The 25,527-nt window shown below is 45.1% G+C and overlaps 1 protein-coding gene across 9 annotated transcripts in view; it reads right to left on the bottom strand.

The window, feature by feature from the left end:
* Positions 1 to 25,527, bottom strand: part of mctp1a (multiple C2 domains, transmembrane 1a) — a 576,914-nt gene that overhangs the window by 413,781 nt on the left and 137,606 nt on the right. For 6 of the 9 annotated variants that reach the window (XR_013579823.1, XM_078565331.1, XM_078565342.1 and 3 more), the window contains one exon: positions 17,807 to 17,845. The exons of the other annotated variants lie outside the window; for them this stretch is intronic. Coding sequence is in view for 5 of the 6 variants with exons in the window: in XM_078565331.1 (XP_078421457.1) it covers positions 17,807 to 17,845 (39 nt within the window). In the remaining variant the exon portion in view is untranslated. The remainder of the gene's footprint in view (positions 1 to 17,806; positions 17,846 to 25,527) is intronic. 9 annotated transcript variants of the gene reach the window in all.

A 25,527-nucleotide genomic window follows, 5' to 3' on the forward strand; every position in this document is an offset into this window, starting at 1 on the left:
TTCCCTTCACCCCACTCCACCCCCATTAGGGCTATCTGTACCTTGCTTGTCCTGCTTTCTACCCTTAATTAGCACATTGCTTAGATAATATCACCACCTTCAACACCTCTTTGTCCTTTTGTCTATGACATCTTTTGGTTATCTCTACCTATCACTGGCCCTCTATCCAGCTCTACCTGTCCCACCTCCACCCCCCCTCACCCCCTTTAAACCAGCTTATATTTCACCTCTTTTTTATTTTTACTTAGTTCTGTTGAAGAGTCATACGGACTCAAAACGTTAACTGTGCTCCTCTCCGCAGATGCTGCCACACCTGCTGAGTTTTTCCAGGCATTTTTATTTTTGTTTTGGATTTCCAGCAAGCGCAGTTTTTTGCTTTTATCTTTGACAAAATGTCTCTTTTCTCAGCAATAGAATAAGTGGTACAAATGAGAGTAAGAATTACAACTAACAAATTTGTGCAAATAAAGAATTTGCCGAAATGTATTCTAACTGCAGAGTAAACAATGTGAATTAGGATCATGGCTTTAAGCACCTATGAAATGGAACAGACTCCATTGACTTTTATAAATCTTTCAGCGTTACATATGGTGACAGTCAGTGAGGTCCACCAGCATGTTGCGCTCATGAGGATTTTGAATGCACTCAAAAGTTATCACTACAAACATACAAACCTGAAGATCACCTTCACACTGATATCTTTTATTTGTGCACATGGAATTTTTTCCTCTGAATATCTTGCACAGGACAATGGAGGAAAAATTCCCCTTCTAGCAGCACTATGCAAATTATGCAATTCCGAGTTATCAACAGTCACAGATTGCAACTCTTTCGAGTACAATCACAGTTTCTTGGTTTTCCAGGAGAGGGACATGAACCCACAACCCTCTGATTCAAAGGCGAGGGTGCTATGAACTGAGCCACAGCCAATTCCCCAGAGACAGGCAGCACTGCAAGCCAATACCTACAAGGCTCATGCAGCGTTGTTCATTGATAATATTAAAGAATGCCACATTTAGGTTGCACAGGGATCTGCCCCAGTGAATTGATGTAATGCTGTGCAGCACTGCTACAAGCAACACTACGTAAATTAATTTCTCGACCAACGTATCTCATAATTAGGCTATGCAATTAAATGGGAGTTGCTGCTAAAATACATATGCAAACTGCTGTGTAAATTTGACTAACCCTTAAGCCAGTATACATGTACAAATGGCATGTGAGCTTTGCGAGAATAGTACTGTTTAAAGTTCAATGCCACAAAATTTTCCTCCATAGTGCCTGTGCTTCTGGTGCTATGGGAGCAGGTGGAGATGATATAAAGTGCTTCCAACCACTTCCAACACCGCCTGTGCCAATCGCCGTGTTTTGAGGGCGATAATGCAGATGTTCTGTGTGTGCCCTAGAAGTATGTAGAGATTGTGATGTCAGTTAGCATCTAACACAGATTTGACACTCAACCTTCCATTTTGGACCTCGTCACTCTAGGTAAAGCCCTTTCTTAAACATGTATTCCACTACACAAGTGATTCCTCCAGTCCCCATCAGCTCTATTTAAAGTTATTTCCATCCTTGCATAACTTGCAGATTAGTTGCTTTTTACTATTTACTTTCTGTTACAGAGTTGTGGGAGGATTAGTAAAAAATTGTTCAAGTGAGCAGGGAGTGATGCTGAATGTTGTGAAGGCATTTAGATTACCTCCCTCCTCCTTGCAGCCTCCTATACTAAGGCCTCTAATGATATAGCTGAGAACCTAGGACCCTCTCTCTGGTTTACTGTGCAATTACTCAGGCTTCTTCTGTTCCCAATGGATTTCCCAATGAGCTGCAGGAGCTGCTGCAGTCATAATGCACCTCCATTTTCAGAGATGCAGGTTTTCTTAATGTGCAAGATAGCTTTAATTGCTGCTAGCCACACATGAACTGTGCTGGATTGCACACCACCAGAAATCAGCAGGCAGCATGAAGTTTGCGTGCTGCCTACATTATTTTCACGATGGGTATGTTTAATTGTGCATCACGATCCCTGAGCTCATTATCAGGCCTTGTTGAGCTTTTAGCCCCCAAGACTTTTTTTTAAAGAAATGTCACCAGTAATCAAATCAGCCACAGAGCCTCGTACTCACAGGGCAGAATTTTCCCGTTGGCATGCGGGGGTGGGACCCGACGTCACCACCCGCCATTGCAATATTTCATTGGGCGGACGCGTGATGATCTCCGATGCGCACCCGTCGTTAATTAACGGGCTACTTAAGGCTTTTGAGGTGCCAACTGACGGCGATTTTTTGGCACCCGTGCGATCTTTGGGTTGTCGCATGGGCGCAACGGGCAGGCAGGTAGGGCACATCTGTATAAACCTCATCCACGGGCAGGATAAGAGGGCTCAGTGGGGTCGCGAGTGTGCTCTGTCAAATATTTAATTTGCAAAGTTACTGATACGTGCCTGTGTGAGCTGCAATACTTCAAAACGCATACCAGCTGCTTGGACTGGACTCACAACCTTCAGGTCAGCACTCTGCAGTGAGGAATCGTTTTTGGGCCTGTAGGTTTCAGGAAGCCTTCCCTTAGCCTGGGATTGGGAGCTGAACTTTCCATTGGAGGCACCTCATCTGAGGAGGAAGGGAGAGCTAGAAGCGGGAGGAGGCCAGGAGTGCACATTCAGCCTCCAAGGGAGCCACCTTTGGGAGGAGAGGTGCAGGCACAAGGGGTGCAGGGCCAAGAGGTAGTCCAAGGCGGAAGGGGCCGCAGAAGACACCACTATCCTGCTGCCAGGGTATACAGGTGGTGAAGCAGCTACCTCAATATGTCTGAGGTGCAGTGCCGAAGGAGGCTCCGACTCTCAAGGGAGACAGTCAACTATATCTGTCAGATGATTGGGCCTGAGATCTCCACAAACTGTGTGAGTGGACACCCCATGCCAATGCCTCTAAAGGTGACGGCTGCCCTCAACTTCTATGCTTCTGGCTCCTTCCAGGGGTTGGTGGGTGATCTTTGCAGTGTCTCCTAATCAGCTGTCCACACTTGTGTCAAGTAGGTTACTGACGCTCTGTTCAGGCGTGCATTGACTTTCATCCACTACCGTTGGGACCAGGCAAGCCAGACAGAGCGAGCCAGAGGCTTCGCGGCCATTGCTGGCTTCCCCCATGTCCAGGGTGCAATAGGCTGCACACATGTGGCCATCAAGGCGACAGCAGGTGAGCCCAGTGCCTTTGTCAACAGGAAGGGCTTCCACTCCATGAACGTGCAGATAGTGTGTGATCACCAGATGCTGATTCTACAAGTTTGTACATGGTACCCAGGCAGCTCCCACGACACCTACAACCTCAGACACTCCTAAGTGCCGGGGCTCTTCAGTGCTCCAGCCTGGCTGGATGGATGGCTGCTGGGTGACAAGGGCTATCCCCTCAGAAGGTGGCTCATGATGCCTCTCTGCCATTCAAGAACAGAAGCTGAGCAGCGGTATAAAAGGAGCCACACCACCACAAGGGCTGTTGTGGAGAGAGTCATTGGTCTTCCCAAAATGCGCTTCCGATGCCTGGACCATTCGGGGGACACACTCTAGTACCCCCCAGATTGTGTGTCGCTGATAGTGGTTGCTTGCTGCGCTTTCTGCAACCTTGCGCTGGAAAGGGCGGACGCTGTGGACGAAGAAGATTTAGACGCAGTTGCTGCGACTGCACACGATGAGTCCAGCAGTGAGTCCAAGGATCAGCACGCATTGGGGAATGCTGAGGGGGTAGACACTGACCTGGGCATACTCCAGGGAGGCAGGGAGGCTTTAATCCAACGAACCTTCAGCTAGCCCACCACATATGGACCTCCAGGACAAGCCTCGGCTGCAGCCTCCATACTCGATACCTGAATGCAAAATCTGCCTGGATAGGAACATTAACTAAGGGCCTTGTCAATAAAGCTGAATGTCCCGCAAATCACTCATAACATTATTGATAACTATCCATCTGCAGAAGAGGCACCCTCAGCCATGGTGACATATCTGAATTTAATGGTATAACAAAAGGAACCTAAGAAAACAAAATGACAAAGGTGTTCAACATCACACCAACTCATTAAGACCTCATTGCGGGCCAACACAAAAGCACCAGTGATAAACCCATGGTGTGCCCAAGGTGCCTTATGTTTATGCTTTCGGGTGCAATGTCTTGGTGCTGACCCCTCGCTGGGACTGGCATCTGAGACAGCCTGCTCACTGTGCTGTCCTGTTGGCCTCGATGACCTTGGCGGCCATCCTCTGGCATGTGGAGCCTGTGCTGGCCCCATCTGGGAGGGAGCTGCCAGTTCCACAACTGGCATCTCCCCAGTCGGCGCAGCCTCACCAGTTGCAATGGTCACTGGCAGAGGAGTGGAGGAGCTGCTGCCCTCATCCGGAGCACCCTGAGAGGAGCCCGCAGAGACGACAGGCAGCTGCTGCGCCGACATGATGTCGGTTCAGACTTCCCTGCTCACCATAGATGAATGGGCACTGAGCTGGGAAACTTGGTGCCCAGACCATCTCCCACACTGGCACTGAGCAGTTGAGGTCAATGCAGCTGTGAGGGCTTGCTGGTCCGAACGCATCCCCACTGCTGCCGAACACTCACACAAATATGCCAGGCCTGTCCCCCCCAACTTGGCCAAATGCTGCCTACATCACATTTGAGACCATACAGTCTAACCTTCCATAGCAAGGAGGCGCAAACATGTGGAGTGCAGAGGACAGCAGATCGATCAGTGCCACACCACCTTGAAGCTCCCCTCCCAGCATGTCATCACCCTGACTTTGTCATGTCCTGGAGTTCCAGCACTGTGCCTAGGTGCAACTCTTCCAGGTTGCCCCCAAAACAGTAATGTGGGTCTCAGTGTACCACATGCTGCTGGTGCAGAACCCATCTCATCACCACCCTCTCAGGGTGACCTCAGCATGGGCAATATCTGCTGGCCCACCCAGCGAAGGACACATGCCGTCAATGATTCAATGCAATCACTACACTCAGACTTGGGGGCGGGGGGGCACGGGGGGGAAAACCTACCTGCTGGGTTAAGTGACCAATCCCAACATGGTACTCACCCTTCCCGAGTGCAAGAGGTCACTGAAGCGCTTGCGGCACTGAGTCCATGTGCGTCGCACCACGTTGTGGGAGCTCATGATCTCCACCTCCTCCCAGGCACGTTTGGTCATGTGGGGGGGCCTCCTCCTCCCGTCCTGGGGGTACGAGGACCTCCTGCCGTGCTGCCACCTCCTTGAGGGGGGCAGCAAGGCAATTGTCTGAAATTTGAGGGGCATAGTGCCCCCCTGCCATACCCTCCTGCCTGGCTTGCTCACCAGCAGCGCTCTGGGGAGCCCTTCCAGTAGCCTTTGAAAGGCTACAGCAGCTTTTTTAAACAGGACACCGGGTCACCATTGGACCCGACGTTCAATGCAGTCCCGCCGCTACCCGCCCAGTTGCGCTGTCCTCGGGAGCCACGATTCACGCTGGGCGGGCCTTAATTGGCCTGCCCGGGTAAACTGGTGGTGCAGACCCAATCGCGGGCAGCGATCAGGTCCGCGCCTGCGCCCGCTCTGCCTGCCCACCAGCCAGAAAATTCTGCCCACAGTTGAACAGTGAACTATCATTTTTCTGAATTTCTTCACAATCTGTGTTGTACTTCAACTTTCAGAGTTTTTTTTGCGAAGAAAACACCCTTCCAAATAAACACATTGTCACCAACCGAACATCTCAACAACAAGCTTTAATCTCCCCAGGACCATGTGGACAATCCTCAATAGAATACAGAGTGAACATGGCTGATGTGGCCAACTGATTGACAAGTGGCATTTTAAAATCTCATCTTGCTGCAACTGCGGATACCCTAACCAAACCATGGGGCACATAATAATATCTTGCCCCTGATTCAAGTTTGAGGTTGATATCCTGGAGTTACACTTGCTCTCCAGCAGGGCATTGGACTGGTTAGGGAACTTGACATTAAAACTGTGATGACAGCTTCTGGTCCTAACGCCATACGAAAGAAGAAGGTAACTTTCAAAGTTGACATTTAATCCCGATCAACATGACTTAAGTTGAATGCAATCTCTGTGGTTCCAAATTTCTGATTTGGTTTAGTGGATGAACCAGAGTAGTATTAAATATCAGCTATTTCAACTTGCTTGTTAGTTGAAGCATTACATGGATGGGGTATGTTTGAGTTGCGGTGGGGGCAAGGGGATGCAATTAGAAGAGGGTCAACAGAAGGGAGAGACCAACAGTATTGGAAATTATTCTCAGCAAGGTAAAACTTCTGTTCTTCAATGATATTAAGAGTGACAATTGAAGAACTCATGGTACAGAGCCATAAATATTATTTTTTTCTTCAGAACATCATAGTGGTATCCAGGTACAGTGCCTAAGAATTTCCTGCTTCATTTTCAGTAGATTACTATTAAATATGATTTATTTAACTATTCCGCTTACAGGGCCGAATTTTGACTCACAGGCGAGTAGCTTGAGTTGGAAAATTTCCCTGTTCAGTGCACATGCCTAGGGAAAAAGTGACCTGTATGGTGAAATTTTCACTTTGTGGGGACAGATGTGGGATGGAGTCAGACCCCCTTCCCCTGGGCAGAGGCATCCCCCCCATACCTTTTAATCTATTTACCCAAACAACCTTAGCTAATTCTCCCCTCATATCTATGTAATTGGCTTTGTTTCAGTTTAAGATTCTTGATTGTAGTTAGAGTATGTCACTTTCAAACTTAACATAGAACTCAATTGTATTATGATCACCATTTCCCAGTGGCTCTTTTACTATGGTATTGCTAATTAACCCTGCCTCTTTACCTAATATTAGATCTAAGATAGTTTTATCCTTATTCAGTTCCATAATGTATTGCTCAAAAAGCTGTCATGAAAACCTTCTACAAACTCATCTTCTAGACCATTCTTGCTAATTTGATTGTCCCAGACTATATGAAGATTAAAGGCACCCACAATTATTACATTGCCTTTGTTATAAGCTCTAATAATTTCTTGTTTAATGCTCTGTTCAACGGTAGAACTACTGTTAGGGCACTAACAGGACGCTTGCCCGACGTCATTGCACATCATTTTACGCTCAGTCGGGTCGGGTGTACACCTGCCCGCCGAGTGAAAAATTTTACCCGTTATGTACACTGGAATATTTATTTCCCAATCTTGCTCTTGATCACCTTGCAAGCATGTCTCTGTAATGGTGATTAAATCATTTACCTCTATTTCTGCCACTAGTCCATCTATCTTATTGCAGATGCTTCTGCATTCAGAAAAAGTACCATTAACTTCATTTTTTTTAACCTTTATTCCCTGCAATAAATTTATTAATTGATCCGACCCAATTGTTATTTCAACTTGAGGCCTGAGCAGACAAGCAGTGATGGCTTCACTGACAGGCTACAGAGTAGCGGTTAACAGTTGTTTATTGGACTGGAAAAATGTTAATAGTGGGGTTCCCCAGGGGTAGTGTTAGGAACCCTGCTTGTCTTGATACATTTTAATGACTGTGAGGAAACAGTGTAAAACTTCAAAAGGGCATAGGCAGATTGGTGGAATGGGTAGATAAGTGGCAGATGAAATTTAATGCAGAGTGTGAAGTGATTTGGTTTGGTAGGAAGAATGCGGAGAGGAAATATAAGTTAAAGGGAACAATTCTACAGGAAGTGCAGGAGCACAGGAACCTGGGTGCATATGTGCATAAATCATTGAAGGTTGCAGAACAGGTTGAGAGCACAGTTAATAAACATATGGCATCCTGGGCTTTATCAATAGGGGTATGGAGTACAAATCAATAAAGTTATGTTAAACCTGTAAAAAACAATGCTTCAGCCTCATGTGGAGTAATGAGTCCAGTTCCACACACCTCATTTTAGGAAGGATGTGAAGGCATTAGAGAGGTTGCAGAAAAGATTCTTGAGAATGGTTCCAGGGATGAGGAACTTCAATTATGTAGAAAGATTGGAGAAGTTGGGATTGTTCCCCTTGGATAACAGAAGGTTGAAAGACAATTTGGTAGAGGTTTCAAAATCATGAGGGGTCTGGCCAGAGAACTGATCCCACTGGTGGAAGATTAAGGTAATGGGCAAAAGAAGCAATGATGACCTGAGGAAAAATTTTCACGCAGTGTGTGGTTAGGGTCTGGAATGCACTGTTTCAGAGTGTAGTGGAGGCAGATTCAATCGAGGTATTAAGGAGGGAACTGGATTATTATTTGAAAAGGAAGGATATGCAGGGGTGCGAGGAGAAGGTGGGGGAGTGGCTATTGGTGAACTGCTCCTTTAGAGGGTCAGCACCATAACATGATAGAATTTTTCGTTAGGCTGGAAAGTGAAGTAGTCCAATCCGAAACTAGGGTCCTAAATCTAAACAAAGGAAACTACGAAGGTATGAGGCGGAGTTGGCTAAGATAGATTGGGGAACTTCATTAAAAGGCATAACGATGGATAGGCAATGGCTACTATTTAAGGAATGGACGTATGCATTGCAACAGTTTTACATTCCTCTCTGGCTCAAAAACACAACAGGAAAAGTGGCCCAACAATAGCTAAAAAAAGAAATTAAGGATAATATTAGATCCAAAGAGGAGTCATATAAAGTTGCTAGAAAAAGTAGCAAGCCTGAGGATTGGGAGCAGTTTAGAATTCACCAAAGGAAGAACAAAAGATTGATTAAGAGGGGAAAGATAGAGTATGAGAGTAAACTTGCAAAGAACATAAAAGAAGACAGTAAAAGTATGTAAGAAGAAAAAGATTAGTGAAGGCAAACGAAGGTCCATTACAGTCCGAAACAGGAGAATTTATAATAGAGAACAAGGAAATGGCAGAGCAATTAAACAACTACTTTAGTTCTGTCTTCACGGAGGAAGACACAAATAACCCAAAAGTACTAGGGAATCAAAGGTCTAATGCGAAGGAGGAATGGAAGGAAATTATATTATTAAAAAAACAGTGCTGGAGAAATTAATGGCACTGAAAGCCAATAAATCCCAGGGCCTGATTAATCTACATCCCAGAGTACTAAAGGAGGTGGCCATGGAAATAGTGGATGCGTTGGTTGTCATCCTCCAAAATTCTGTAGATTCTGGAACAGTCCCGGCAGACTGGAGGGTGGCAAATGTAACCCCACTATTTAAAAAAGGAGGGAAGGAGAAAACAGGGAATTACAGACCGGCTAGCCTAACATCGCGGTAGGCAAAACGTTAGAGTCTATTATAATAGATGTGATAACAGAGCACTTAGGAAATATAACGGGAATAGACAAAGTCAACATGGATTTATGAAAGGGAAATCATGTTTGACAAACCTACTGGAGATTTTTTGAGGACGTAACTAGCAGAATAGATAAGGGAGAACTAGAAGGTGTGGTGTATTTGGATTTTCAGAAAGCCTTTGATAAAATCCCACACAAAAGGTTAATGTGCAAAATTAAAGCACATGAGATTGGGGGTAATATATTGGCGTGGATCGAGGATTGGCTAGCAGACAGGAAAGGAATAAATGGGTCTTTTTCAGAATGGCAGGCGGTGACTAGTGGGGTACTGCAGGGATCAGTGCTTGATCCCCAGCTATTCACAAGATATATCAATGATTTGGATGAGGGAACCAAATGTAATATTTCCAAGTTTGCTGACAACACAAAACTAGGTGGGAATGTGAATGGTGAGGAGGACGTTAAGAGGCTTCAAGGTGATTTAGACAAGTTGAATGAGTGGGCAAATACGTGGCAGATGCAGTATAACGTGGATAAGTGTGATGTTATCCACTTTGGTAGAAAAAACAGAATGGCAGAATATTATTTAAATGGTGATAGATTGGGAAATGTTGATGTACAAAGGAACCTGGCTGTCCTTATACACCATCAATCACTAAAAGCAAGCATGTAGGTGCAGCAAGCTGTTAACAAGGCAAAAGGCCTTGTTGGCCTTCATTGCAAAAGAACATGAGTGCAGGAGCAAGGATGCCTTAACTGCAGCTATGCAGGGCCTTGGTGAGGCCACACCTGGAGTATTGTGTGCAGTTTTGGCCTCCCTACCTAAAAGATATATTTGCCATAGAGGAAGTACAACGAAGGTTCACCAGGCTAATTCCTGGGATGGCAGGATTGCTGTATGAGGAGAGATTGAACCAACTAGGCCTGCATTCACTGAATTTGGCAGAATAAGAAGGGCTCTCATTGAAACATATAAAATTTTGACAGGACTGCAAACATGTTGCAGGGATGATGTTTACTCTGGCTGGGGGGGCCTAGAACAAGGGTTCACAATCTCAGGATACAGGGTAGGCCATTTAAGACTGAGATGAGGTGTAACATTTCACTCAGAGGGTGGTGAACCTATGGAATTCTCTACCACAGAGGGCTGTGGATGCCAAGACCATAAGACGTGGGAGCAGAGTAGGCCAATCGGTCCATCGAGTCTGCTCCGCCATTCAATGAGATCATGGCTGATCTGATAATCCTCAAACCTCACTTTCCTGCCTTTTCCCCATAACCCTTGATTCCCTTACTGATTAAAAATCTGTCTATCTCAGCCTTGAATATACTTAATGACCTAGCCTCTACAGCCCTCTGCGGTAAAGAATTCCACAGATTCACTACCCTCTGAGAGAAGAAATTCCTCCTGATCTCTGTCTTAAATGGGCGATCCCTTACACTGAGATTATGTCCTCTGGTCCTAGATTCTCCCACAAGGGGAAACAACTCTCAGCATCTACCCTGTCAAGCCCCCTAAGAAACTTATATGTTTCAATATGGTCACCTCTCATTCTTCTGAACTTCAATGAGTACAGACCCAACCTAATCAACCTCTCCTCATAAGAAAACCCCTCCATACCCGGGATCAACCTAGTGAACCTTCGCTGGACTGCCTCCAATGCCAATATATCTTTCCTTAGATAAGGAGACCAAAACCGTTCACAGTATTCTAGGTGTGGTCTAACTCTGAAGAAGAGTCATACGGACTCGAAACGTTAACTCTGTCTTTCTCTCCATAGACGCTGTCAGACCTACTGAGCTTTTCCAGCATTTTTTGTTTCTGTTTCAGATTTTGAGCATCTGCAGTATTTTGCCTTTATCTTAGTGTTTAATCCACTGCCACTTCTCTTCCAGGAATGCCTACCTTGAAGAAGTACTGCTCTTCTCTCCGACAGGATTTCTGCATGTCTCTTCTGCCCTGTTCACCTTCATTGCTTTCCATTTCCCTCCTGGTGTTTGACAAGGTGTTTACTAAAACTTGCTTTCACAGCCACATTTCCTTCCTCAGTGATTGTTTCCGTCTCCAACTTACCCCACGTGGATTCCAACTGAAGTTCCATCCCTCATGTTTCGAATCCACCCAGGATTACAGGTATCTCTGGGACATACAACGCTCCTCGGACTGCTGTTCTCATCGCATCCTGAGATTCATACTCAGTGCCATGCACAGCCATATGAACACACTCGACCTCTCCCTCCAGCTACACCGACTCAAAGCTGTCCTTGCCCCCAGTTTCTTTTTATTCTTTTCCTCGTCCGACGCCTTAACAAGAAACTTTGTCTCTTTCTTTCAGGTGCTAAGGTACGCAAGCTCCAACAATTCATTGATACCAACGCCCAACCAGGACCCTCCACTCCTTCCCATCCGTCTGACCCTATCCCGTCTTCTAATCCCAGCCCTTGCCATGTATGCATCATAACCCCTGACCTTCCCCTCTCTGATGGTGAACGTTCAGTACTCAGCAAAGGACTCAGTTTCATACCCTTACGCCCTCACCTCAATGAAGTTCGGGCTCGGCACAATGCTGAACTCTTCTTCAGCCACCTTCGTCGCTGTGCTCGCTTCTTTGGGCAGGAGTCCTCCCCCCGTTCAACGGATCCTTTCACCCGCCTCCAGTATTCTCCCTCCACCTGGACCCCTTCCTCTGGCCTCTTACCTGCCCTTGATCTTTTCATTGAGAACTGTTAGCGTGACATCAGCTGTCTCAATTTCTCTGCTCCTCTCACCCACTCTAACCCGTCTCCTTCTGAACTCGCCGCACTCCGTTCTCTCAGGTCCAACCCTGACTTTGTCATCAAACCTGCTGACAAGGGTGGTGCTGTTGTTGTCTGGCGTACTGACCTCTACCTTGCAGAGGCTGAGCGCCAACTCTCAGACACTTCCTCCTGCCTCTCCCTGGACCATGACCCCACCAGCGACCATCAAGCCATTGTTTCCAGGACTCTCACTGACCTCATCTCCTCTGGAGATCTTCCTTCCACAGCTTCCAACCTCACAGTCTCCCAACCTTGGACAGCCCGCTTCTAGCTCCTCCACAAAATCTACAAACAGGACTGACCCGGTAGACCGATAGTGTCAGCCTGTTTCTGCCCCATGGAACTCATTTCTTCCTATCTTGACTCCGTTCTCTCTCCCCTTATCCAGTCTCTTCCCACCTACATCCGTGATTCCTCTGATGCCCTACACCATATCAACAATTTCCAGTTCCCTGGTCCTAACTGCCTCCTCTTCATCATGGATGTCCAATCCTTCTACACCTCCATCCCCCATCAGGATGGTCTGAGGGCTCTCCGCTTCTTCCTTGCACAAAGGCCCAAACAACCCCCATCCACCACCACTCTCCTCCGTCTGGCTGAACTTGTTTTCTCACTGAACAATTTCTCCTTATACTTGTCTCGCTTCCTCCAAATAAAAGGTGTGGCTATGGGTACCCGCATGGGCCGCAGTTATACCTGTCTCTTTATGGGGTATGTGGGACATTCCTTGTTCCAGTCCTACTCAGGCCTCCTCCCACAATTCTTTTTGTGGTACATCGTTGACCGTTTCGGTGCTGCTTCATACTCTCGTCTGAACCTGGAAACATTTATCAATCTTGCTTCCAATTTCCAACCCTCCATCACTTTCACATGGTCCATCTCCAACACTTCCCTTCCCTTCCTTGACCTCTCTGTCTCAATTTCTGGTGACAGACTGTCCACCAATATTCACTACAAGCCCACTGACTCCCACAGCTACCTCGACTACAGCTCCTCACACCCTACTTCCTGTAAGGACTCCATCCCATTTCTCTCAGTTCCTTCGCCTCAGTCGCATCTGTTCCGATGATGCCACCTTCCAAAACAGTGCTTCTGACATGTCTTCCTTCTTCTTTACCTGAGGTTTCCCACCCACGTTGGTTGACAGTGCCCTCAACTGTGTCTGTCCCATCTCCCGCACCTCTGCCCTCACACCCTCCTCTCCCTCCCAGAACTATGATAGGGTCCTCCTTGTCCTCACTTTTCACCCCACCAGCCTCCGCATTCAAAGGATCATCCTCCGCCATTTCTGCCAACTCCAGCATGAGGCCACTACCAAACACATCTTCCCTTCCTCCCCCTTGTTGGCATTCCATAGGGACCGTTCCCTCCGGGACACCCTGGTCCACTCCTCCATCACCCCCAACACCTCAATCCCCTCCCACAGCACCTTCCCATGCAATCGCAGAAGGTGCAACACCTGCCCCTTTACTTCCCCCCTCCTCACCATCCAAGGGCCCAAACAGTTCTTTCAAGTGAAGCAGCGCTTTACTTGCATTTCCCTCAATTTAGTCTACTGAATTCGCTGCTCCCAATGCGGTCTCCTCTACATTGCAGAGACCAAATGCAGACTGGGTGACCACTTTGCAGAACACCTTCGGTCTGTCTGCAAGCATTACCCAGACCTTCCTGTCGCTTGTCATTTCAACACACCTGCTCTCATGCCCACATGTCCGTCCTTGGCCTGCTGCAATGTTCCAGTGAAGCTCAACGCAAACTGGAAGAACAGCACCTCATCTTCCGGTTAGGCACTTGACAGCCTTCCGGACTTAACACTGAGTTCAACAACTTCAGGCCATGAACCATCTCCTCCATCCCCACCCCCTTTTTGATCCCCCCCCACTTTTTTCTATATTCATTTTTATTTTTTATTGTTTTCCCACTTGTTTTCATTTTAAAAAAATTGTATTTCCATTTTTATTCATTGTTTTATCCCCAGCTTTTTGCCTTTTCAATCTTTTCCCCCACCTCCGTCCCCATCCCCCACCCCGCCCCCCACTAGGGCCATCTGTCACTTTCCAGAGTGCTTCCCCTGGTACTGCCATTATCACATTCTGCTTCCTACTCTTAATGTCACCATTAGCACCTCCTTTAGCCAGTACCACCACTATTAACAACCCTTTGACCTTTTTTTTATGACATCTTTTGCAATCTCTCCTTTACCTCCACATTTCGTTGGCCATCTATCCAGCTTCACCTGTTCCACTCCCCTTAAACAGTATGGGCAGAATCTGCTGGCTGAAGGGCGGGTGGCGGAGCCCGCCCGTCGGCGCTTAAATGTCACACGCTGACGTCACGCGAGCGTCCCGACGTCAGCGCGCAGCATCGCAATACTTAGGTCAGCAGGAAGTGCGCCCGCCATTAATTAAAGGCCTTGTTAAGGCCATTAACTCACCAATTGACCAGGATTTTGAGGGGCCCATGTAAACTTCGGGTCGGCGCACGGGCCCAACGGGCAGGCGGGTAAGTGATTTTTTTTACAAACCTCATCCACTGGCGGGATGAGGTTTGATATCGCAATTATAGAATTGTAATAAAGTTTTTGTGCATTTCATTAACATGTCCCATCTTGTGTGACATTTTCACATGAGGGGGACATGTTAATGATTTTTTAGTTTTTCATGTTTTACTGCCTTTCTGCAATCTCCCTGAGGCAGCATGCGCGAAAGAGCACAGGCCCCAACTCTCCCTCCTCCCCCTGCTAGCACAGTTACCGCTGATTGGCCCGCCGCGTTAAATGGCGGCACGCAGCTGATTGCGGGCGGTGTTCGGCTCTGCGCCCACTCCCGCCCAACACAGCTAAGTTTCTGGCCTTTGTCTTCTATTAGTTAGCCAATCCTCTATCCATGCTAATATACTACCCCCAACACCATGGGCTCTTATCTTATTAAGTAGCCTTATGTGTGGTACCTTACCAAACGCCTTTTGGAAATCCAAATATATTACATCTACTGGTTTCCCTTTATCTTTCCTGCTTGTTACCTCCTCAAAGAATTCTAATAAATTTGTCAGGCATGATTTCCCCTTCATGAAGCCATGCTAACTCTGCTTGATAATATTGTACATTTCTAAATGCTTTGCTATTACATCCTTTATAATAGACTCTAACATTTTCCTAATGATGGGTGTTAAGCTAACTAGCCTATAGTTACCTGTTTTTTGTCTCCCTCCCTTTTTGAATAAGGGTGTTACATTGGCAATTTTCCAATCCTCTGGGACTTTTACAGAATCTAATGATTCTTGGAAGATTACTACCAGTGCGTCCACTATCTCTGTAGTCACTTCCTTTAATATCCTACATTGCAACCCATCACGTCCAGGGGACTTATCAGCCTTTAGCCCCATTAGTTTCCCTAGTACTTCTTCTCTAGCGATAGTTATTGTATTTATTTCCTCCCCCCTCCCTCTCCACTTTTGCCCCTTGATTATTTAGTATTTTTGGAATGCTATTAGTGTCTTCTACCATAGAGACTGATGCAAAGTATTTATTCAACTCCTCTGCCATTTCCTGATTCCAAATTTTTATATCTCCAGCCTCATTCTCTAAGGGGCCTATGTTGACTTTGGCCTCTCTCTTCCTTTTTATTTATTTAAAGAAGCTCTTACTGTTAGCTTTTACATTACTTGCTAGTTTACCCTCAAAGTTTATTTTCTCCTTTTTTTATTTTTTTGGCCATCTTTTTATTGGTTTTTAAAACTTTCCTAATCCTCTGGCTTACCACTAATCTTTGCCACACTGTATGTTTTTTCTTTTCAAAGTCCACTCCTCCATCACCCCCTACTCCTCAACCCCCACCTATGGTACCTCCCCATGCCCACGCAGAAGATGCAACACCTGCCCCTTCACTTCCTCTCCCCTCACCGTCCAAGGGCCCAAACACCCCTTTCAAGTGAAGCAGCATTTCACTTGCATTTCCCCTAACTTAGTCTACTGCATTCGTTGCTCCCAATGCGGTCTCCTCTACATTGGAGAGACCAAACGCAAACTGGGCGACCGTTTTGCGGAACACCTGCGGTCTGTCCGCAAGAAAGACCCAAACCTCCCTGTCGCTTGCCATTTTAACACTCCACCCTGTTCTCTTGCCAACATGTCTGTCCTTGGCTTGCTGCATTGTTCCAGTGAAGCCCAACGCAAACTGGAGGAACAGCACCTCATCTTCCGACTAGGCACTTTACAGCCTTCCGGGCTGAATATTGAATTCAACAACTTTAGATCTTAAACTCCCCCTCCCCCCATCCCCACCCCGTTTCTTTCCCCCCCCCTGCTTTTTTTTTCAATAATTTATATAGATTCTTCTTTCCCCACCTATTTCCATTATTTTTAAATCTAAAACTAAAACCTTTAGTCTTTCCACCCCACCCCCACTAGAGCTGTACTTTGAATATCCTGTCTTCCATTCTTAATTAGCACTTTTCTCAGACAAAGACCACCACCTTCAACACCTCTTTGACCCTTTTGTCTGTGACATCTTTTGATTATCTGCTCATCTCCACAATCACCACACCACACCCTCAATGTGTCTCTCCCCCCCAACCCACCACCCCCCCCCCCCCCCCCCACCCACCTTAAACCAATTTATATTTCTCCCTTCTTCTAACTATGCTCCAGTTCTGCCGAAGGGCCATGAAGGCTCGAAACGTTAACTGATTTCTTCTCCGCCGATGCTGCCAGACCTGCTGAGTTTTTCCAGGTAATTCTGTTTTTGTTTTGGATTTCCAGCATCCGCAGTAGCTTTTAGCTTTTTGTTTTTATCTTTGTGTGACTCTAACTGTTGACTCTCAACTGTCCTCTGAAATATTCAGTTCAAGGGCAATTGGGGATGCGTAATCTGAGGGGGCTTGACAGGGTAGATGTTGAGAAGATGTTTCCATTAGTGAGAGAATCTTGAACTAGGGGACATAGTTACAGAATAAGGGGACATTCATTTAAAACTGAGATGCGAAGGAATTTCTTCTCTCAGAAGGTGGTGAATGTCTGGAATTCTCTACCTCAGAGAGTTGTGGAGGCTAGATCACTGAAAATGTTTAAAGAGGAGGTAGATAGATTTTTGAAATATCGGGGAGTTGAGGGCTATGAGGAGCTGGCATGAAAGAGGAGTTGAGGCCTGGGGCAGATCAGCCATGATCTTATTGAATGGCAGGGCAGGCTTGAGGGGCCGAATGGCCTACTGCTCCTATTTCTCATGTTCTTATGTAACAGATGTTAACAATCTGTTGTCTGCTTTCTTTCTAAGATTAATGATTAGGCTGTGCGGACAAAAATCAATACAATAATGTTCAACTGAGGCATTCAAGAGGGCATCAGATTATTTAAATAGAAACAATGTGCAGGGTTACAGGAAAAAGGCAGGAGACTGGCACTAAGTTAAAATGCTCAGAGAGCCGGTGCAGACCCGAAGGGCCGAATGGCCTCCTTCTACACTGTAACAATTCTGTGATTCTGTGAATACTGGCAATATCTATTGAAAATATTGACTGATTTATCATCATGTTTCCACAATACTGATCTAGGGAATTTCTACTATTAGCCCTAGTGGCAAAATGAATTTCAAAACATTTCCTTATGCAGCAGTATATCCTATCAATTCAAGCTATATACATAAAAACAACTTGATATTGGCTGTTCACTTCGTGAGAAGGAAAACAATCCATGGTAAACACATCACAACTTTAAAGCAGAAAGATGCAAGTTACAAGGTAGCTGTTATTTCTTCCCATGTTAAGTTTCAAACAATTATCAGACTATCTATTACCTTGCAGGATGGTGTCCAATTCCTTCTCAAAAACATCTTCTGTGGAAAGGACAAAATATTTAAACACCACTAAGCTGCAATGTTAATTATTATTTATATGCAATAAACGATAAGGGAAATAGTGCTGCCAAATTGGGGATGAGGTGGGGGAAGCGATTTGGTATAATATTTTATGCCTTGTGCAGATGGAAGGTTTAGTAAACAAATAAAATTGAATGAAGGGCACAACAGCTAATCCAGAGGCTTAACCTAAATTCAACAAACAAAACACCCATTTTTCAAGGAACAGCATAAATTTACGCTTATTTGATGTTTTTAAAAAACGTTATTATAGACAAGGATATTTGATTCCTAACAATCAGTTTCTAATGGAGAAATTGCCTACCGAACTTGCTGAATAACAGAATTAAGATCTCAGAAAAAGCAGCTAGTTATCCAAAGTTACAATTAGTCTGAGTAATTAAAAGCTGATGCTGATTTGCAAGCTATTCTATTTAATAGTGCATTTATACTGCATGTTTAGTGTTGGAGCTTTAGCCATGTAAATCTAAGTCTGTACATGAACTGACTCTGGAATGAAACAGGTGAAACAGTGTGAGACTCCCTCAGATTGGTCATTTCACACCACTCCAGTTTGACACTGCTTGGTGCTGAAATCTGACATATTGTCAAACTTGGTTTACAAATTGCTCAGGGATCCACAGAGCAACGTTTTCCACATCTCTTTAAACACTGACACTTCTAACTATTGGAAGAGAACACTGTACATGGATGTGACCAACCATATGCAGAACTCTCTTCTGTATAGGGTGATCAGAATTCCAGCAGGCAAGATCCAAGCAATATTATATAGGTCTGCCTGGTTGGAGTCAGAAGTGCACCATCACCTACTAAAACTCAAGCATCAAAGGATAGTCTGTGCTCTTGTAAACCTCACTACTTTAAGTTAATTTAAGTTCTGAGTTGTAAGGAATTTTTAAAAAATTTAACAACAGTCATAATGAGTAACCATACAAAAAAAAGCTGTTGTAAAGAATTATTTTTTTTATATGTTGAGTGTAGAATAGGTTGAAATGGATTCCAAAAGATTATATGAATATATGTGCTTCTCTGTTGATTTTGATCTAACATTTGCCAGGATGCTACAGGCAGGTAGTGGATTTCTACATCAAAATTATCCTGACTATGCTAATATAAGTTGAATTTTTAAACATTACGAAGATTCCACTACTTTCCCATCCAGGCATGTCTATGGGCAGTTCTGAGTTAGTTGATCAAGGTAGAATTGTGGATGTTAGAATCAGAGTTTATTTTGGGTAGATTTTAACATTCCCATAGTTAACCAGTGGATTACATTGGTTGCCCTCCTCCAGCTGCGGAGCTGGGTTTGGACAGCTGCGAGAGTCCCATTCAAAATTTAGCCAACTTGACAGGAAAGGGACATAGCCTGGGAACTAGTGTGTGACAAGCCAAACCTGGAGCTGCACAGACTTGCAGATCAAACTTGGATGCCAGAAATGGGTGATAGAGGTTCCTGAGATTGAAACAGAGGAGGCCCTCCAAAGTCATGTTGGCTGACCCCAAAATTTGGGAGGGTCATGATCCTCCCTGGGAAGGCGATGGCATAGTGGTCTTGTCACTGGACTAGTATTCCAGAGACCTAGAGTAATGCCCTGGGGACCTGGGTGAAATTTGAATGCAATAAAAATCTAGAATTAAAAGTCTGATGATGACCATGAAACCATTACCAATTGTCGTAAAAACCCATCTGGTTCACAAATGTCCTTTAGGGAAGGAAATTTGCCGTCCTTACCTGGTCTGGCCTACATGTGACTTCAGACCCATAGCAATGTGGTTAACTCTTAAATGCCCTCTGAACTAGGGCAATTAGGAATGGGCAATAAATGCTGGCCTAGCCAGTGACGCCCACATCCCATGAATGAATATTTAAAAAAATCTCCCACTGGCTCCATCACTGCCTACCCAAGCCAGAAGCCATTTCAAGGAATGAAAACAGAAAATGCTGGAAGTGCTCAGCTGTTTAGGTAACATCTGAGAAACAGAGTTAATGTGTCCAGTCAATAACCTTTCATCAGAACACATTTCAGGGCTTGGGTTCATTTAAGTATGTTGAATGAGCTTTCTTCCTTTAACAATATCCCAACGCAGGGTTAAGACTGGAGGCTAACCAGTCAGCCGTAAGGAGTAACTCTGGACAAAAGGTGAGAAATCCTGGGTTGGCAGCAGTCCATTTCATTTTTATGGGACCCTGGGGATGACTCCTATTCCTCCTAGCCACATAGAAATAATTTAAAACTTGTCCTTCTGGTCCTCTTCATCTATTCCACCAGTAAAACTGATCAGAGCATGCACAGCACATGTTCCATCAAATTCAGTCCTAAAATAGTAATTGGGATCATTTGTATATCATAGGACTCCAATCCACATATTAAAGGAGTACAGCGTCTGAAACAAGTGAGTTATTAAGCCACCCAGCAGTAGGGCTGTTTAACAATGGCGGCAGCTGGATTATTGGTGATCATATAAGGGGCACTGAGGGAGAAAAATTCATGCAGTGTGTCCAGGAAAATTTTTCCAACCAATCAGTGACAAACCCAATGAGAGGAGATGAAATTCTAGACCTAGTCTTGGGGAACGAAGAAGGGCAAGTGGGTGAAGTGACAGTTGGCGACCATATTGGGGACAGTGATCACAATTCAGTTAGATTTAGCATTACCATAGAAAAGGACAGAGATAAGGCCGGAGTAAAAGTCTTGAACGGGGGAAGGCAAATTTTGCAGAAATGAGAAGGGACTTGGCTGAGGTGGACTGGACAGCACTGCTGGAGGATAAAACAGTGGAAAACCAGTGGGAAGCACTAAAAAGCGAGATCTTAATTGTATGAAGTAGACATGTCCCCTACAAAAATAAGAGTGGTACTGCCAAATCTAGACCTCACTGGTTGTCTAGAGGAATACAGGGGAAGATCAAACAGAAAACGAAAGCATACGATAGGCACAAAGAACTAAGCACTGCAGATAGCCTAGACGAATATAGGAAGTACAGGGATGAATTAAAAAAGGAAATCAAAGAGAGGGCATGAAAAAAGATCAGCAAGTAAAGTTAAAGATAATCCAAAGATATTTTACCAATACATTAATGCTAAAAGTTAAGGAAAAAGTGGGAGATGAAGATGGAAACTTGTCTAGGACCAGAGGGCATCATCTCAGAGTAAGGCGGCGCCCATTTAAAACAGAGATGAGGAAGAATTTCTTCTCTCAGAGGGTAGTCAATCTGTGGAGTTCTTTACTGCAGAGGGTTGTAGAGGCTGGGTCAGTATATTCAAGGCTGAGATAGACAGGTTTTTAATCAGAATGGGGATTAAGGATTATGGGGACAAGGCAGGAAAGTAGAGTTGAAGATTATCAGATCAGCCATGATCTCATTGAAGATCAAATGGCCTACTTCTGCTCCTACATCTTATGGGGCAGAATTTTGCCCTTGGCAGGGATGCTTGGCAGGGGAGGGTGGGGCAGGCAGGACGCCGACCGCCGCCTGCGATCAGCACCACACCGCGATTTCATGCTGGTGGGCCAATTAAGCGCTGAGTGCTACCTGTGTGGGAGGTGGGGGGAGGAGTGCAAGTCGGCCGAGCGCGAACTTCGCGCATGGGCACGAGTGAGCGCTGCATAATCTCCCTGAGGCACGGAGATGCCTCAGGGAGATGAAGGGATGTAAAAAAAAATTTAAAAAACAAAAATGTAATACACCATGCCCCCTCATGTGACTCTGTAGGAAAAATAAAAGTTTTTATTTTATTTTTATTTGCTTTTGGAAACTTCATCCTGCCCGTGGATGAGGTTTCCAAAAAATGCAAAGGCCGTTTGGCCTTTTCGCCTGCCTGTCAACTGTTACATTGGACGGGCAATGAAAACGTTATATTAATTGATTACTTAATGGCCTTAACAGGCCTTTTAATTGTCAGTGGGTGCGCTGCCAGCTCCAGTGCACGTCCGCCAACTGAACTATCGCGCGACTGCGTATTGACGTCGGCACGCCAGCCAACGTCAACGCGCGTCGTTTCATGCTCGAGTGGGTCGGGCGCACACCCACCGGCCGAGCAAAAATTTCTGCGCATGGTCTTATAAATGGCCTTCCTCATCTGTAATTATGAGGGAAAAATTTATCAATGCCCATTAGCAGGAGGTTGGACAAAAAGTGTTTGCTGACTGACTGCCTGCTGAAAAGAAGGCCCAGCAACATGTATGGCTAGCACATGTTTGAGTTGGCCTTTCTTCATCACAGCCTTCCTCTTTTAAAGAGAAACTGCACTCAATGCACTGACTTGGAGACTGTCTGCAGAAGACTTGGAAAGAAGCAAAAACACAGAAAATGAAACAACAGGCTAGATAGAGGGGTCCAGAGCTTTCTGTGATGCGATGCTGGAGGCATTAGTCCAAAGGTGGAAAAGGGAGAGGCACAACGTGCTGGATTTTCAGACCGAGGTTGGCAACGTAGGCAGATGGAGGCAAGAAATTACGAGTTTGGCCGGCGTGTGAGTTTCCCATCCCTGTTCCCAATGTTGGCCATTTTGACTCAGCATGGCCAACTACCCCCATAAGGCTTGCAGGCAATTGGGCTCATTAAGACCCTTGTTAACCAGGTATTAAGGAGGCCTCCAGTTTCCTGATGCAACTGAGGGCAGATCAACTGCCTGGATGTGGGGACGCAGCAGCAAAACCAGGTGTCAGCACTCTGGCAGACCTACAAGCCCTTCCTGGGTCGGGGTCTAGCCAAAGACTACCCTGTAAAGGGGCTCCCACCTCCCCACACTGTGGCTGCTTTCTCTATATTTTTAATTGAATTTTTTTAAAAAGTGGCTGATGGTGCCTTCCTGTTAAAGCACTCTCTCAGTTATTTACCATTTATTGCAGTTCCTCCAAAACTGGAAGACCAATGACTGACAACTTCGAGAGCCTGCCCACCACTCTTAATTGGACAGGGAACCTGTCTCCATGCCAATTAAGGGGGCAACCCAGTCAAAATTCCAGGCTGACTGCTCCCACTGTGAGTAATTTTAGGATCTGGGAACTGTCCTAGCTCCTGTTTCCCACTCACAAAATGAAAATTCAGCCCAATCTGTGGCCCAGAGTCTGGTCCCAAGGACCTGATTGCAGTGTCACAAGAAGTTCAATGGCCCCACACAAGTGGTCAAGGTCAGCGAGCAATTCTTCACATTACATGAAAGATGCACTTCGAAAGAATGTTTCCTCTTAGAAAGAGAGAAACTAGGAGCAGGAGTAGGCCAATCAGCCCTTCGAGCCTGCTCCGTCATTCATTATGATCATGGTTTTTCCTCTATCTCAATGCCATATTCCCGCTTTCTCTCCATACCCCTTGATGCCCCTAATATCCAAAAAATTATCAATTCCTTTCTTGAATATACTCAGTGACCTGGCCTCCACAGCCTTCTGTGGTAGAGAATTTTACAGGTTGAACACCCTCTGAGTGAAGAAGTTTTTCCTCATCTCAATCCTAAATGACCTGCCCTGTATCCTGAGACTGTGGCCCCTAGTTCTAGGCTTCAAAACCAAGGGATACCTCCTCCCTGTATCTAGTCTATCTAGCCCTGTTAGAATTTTATACGTTTCAATCAGATCCCCTCTCATTCTTCTAAACTCTGATGAATACAGGCCCAGTCGAACCAATCTCTCCTCATACAACAGTCCTGCCATCCCCGGTATCAGCCTAGTGCACCTTTGCTGCACTCTCTCTATGGCAAGTATATCCTTTCTTAGGTAGGGAACCAAAAACTGCACACAATACTCCAGGTGTGGTCTCACCAAGGCCTTGTATAACTGCAGTAAGGCATTCCTACTTCTGAACTCAAACCCTCTTGCAATGAAAGCCAACATACCATTTGCCTTCCTAATTGCTTGCTGCACCTGCCTGTTTACTTTCATTGACTGGCGTACAAGGACACCCAGATTCCTTTGTACATCCACATTTCCTAATATATCACCATTTAAATAATACTCTGTCTTTCTGTTTTTCATAGCGAAGTGTATAACTTCACATTTATCCACGTTATACTGCATCTGCCATGTGTTTGTCCACACACACAACTTGTCTAAATCGCCCTGAAGCCTCCTTACATTCTCCCCACAACCCCGCCCGGTTTTGTGTCGTCAGCAAACTTGGAAATATTGCATTTGGTTTCCTCATCCAAGTCATTTATATCTTTCGTGAATAGCTGGGGCCTAAGCACTGATCCCTGCAGTACACCACTAGTCACCGCTTGTCATCTGGAAAAAGACACATTTATTCCCACTCTCTGTTTCCAGTCCATCAACCAATTCTCAATCCATGCCAATATATTACCTCCAATCCCACGTGCTTTAATTTTTCACACTAACCTCTTATGTGGGACCTTATCAAAAGCCTTCTTGAAATCCAAATACACTACATCCACTGGTTCTCCCTTATCTATTCTACTAGTTACGTCCTCAAAAAACTCCATTAGATTAGTTAAGCATTTCATAATTTCCTTTTCATAAAATTTCCTTTTCACCCTTTCATAAACCCATGCTGACTTTGTCTAATCCCGTGAATGCTTTCCAAATGTTCTGTTACCATGCCTTTTATAATAGACTCTAGCATTTTCCCCACTACTGATGTTAGGCTAACTGGTCTGTAATTCTCTGTTTTTTCTCTCCCTCCATTTTTAAATAGTGGGGTTACATTTGCCACCCTCCAATCTGTAGGAACTGCTCCAGAGTCTATAGAATTTTGGAAGATGACCACCAGTGCATCCAATATTTCCAGTCCTTTAGTACTCTGGGATGTAGATTATCAAGCCCTGGGGATTTTTCAGCCTTTAACCTCATTAATTTCTCTAGCACCATTTTTTTAACCAATACTGATTTTCTTCAATTCCCCCCTCTCACTAGACCCTTCGTTCCCTAACATTTCTGGGAAATTATTTGTGTCCTCTTTTGTGAAGACAGAACCAAAATATGTGTTCAATTCTTCTGCCATTTCTTTTTTCCCCATTATAATTTCCCCCATTTCTGACTGTAAGGGACCTTCATTTGTCTTTGCTAATCTTTTTTTCTTCACATATTTATAGAAGCTTTTACAGTCAGTTTTTACGTTCCCTGCAAGTTTACTCTCATACTCCATTTTCCCCTCCTTAATCAATCTTTTTGTCCACTTTTGCTGAAATCTAAACTGCTCCCAATCCTCAGGCTTGCTGCTTTTTCTGGCAACTTTATATGTCTCCTCTTTGGATCTAATAATATCCCTAATTTTTTTTGTAATCCTGGTTGAGCCATCTTTCCTGTTTTATTTTTGTGCCAGACAGGAATGAATACTTGTTGTAATTCATGCATACGTTTCTTAAATATTAGTCATTGTCTATCCACTGTCAACCCTTTTAATAAGGTTCCCCAATCCGTCATTGCCAACTCGCACCTCATACCCTCGTAGTTCCCTTTATTTAGATTCAGGACCCTTGTTTCGGATTCAACGTCTTCACTCTCCATCTTAATGGACAATTCTATCATTTTATGGTTGCTCTTCCCCAAGGAACCCTGCACAACAGGATTGTTAATTAATCCTTTCTCATTGCACAATACCCAGTCTCGGATAGCCTGCTCTCTAGTTGGTTCCTCAACATATTGGTCTAAAAAACCATCAGATATACACTCCAGGAAATCCTC

The sequence above is a fragment of the Cetorhinus maximus genome, chromosome 2, assembly GCF_964194155.1.
Source record: "Cetorhinus maximus chromosome 2, sCetMax3.hap1.1, whole genome shotgun sequence".
Taxonomy (NCBI): domain Eukaryota; kingdom Metazoa; phylum Chordata; class Chondrichthyes; order Lamniformes; family Cetorhinidae; genus Cetorhinus; species Cetorhinus maximus.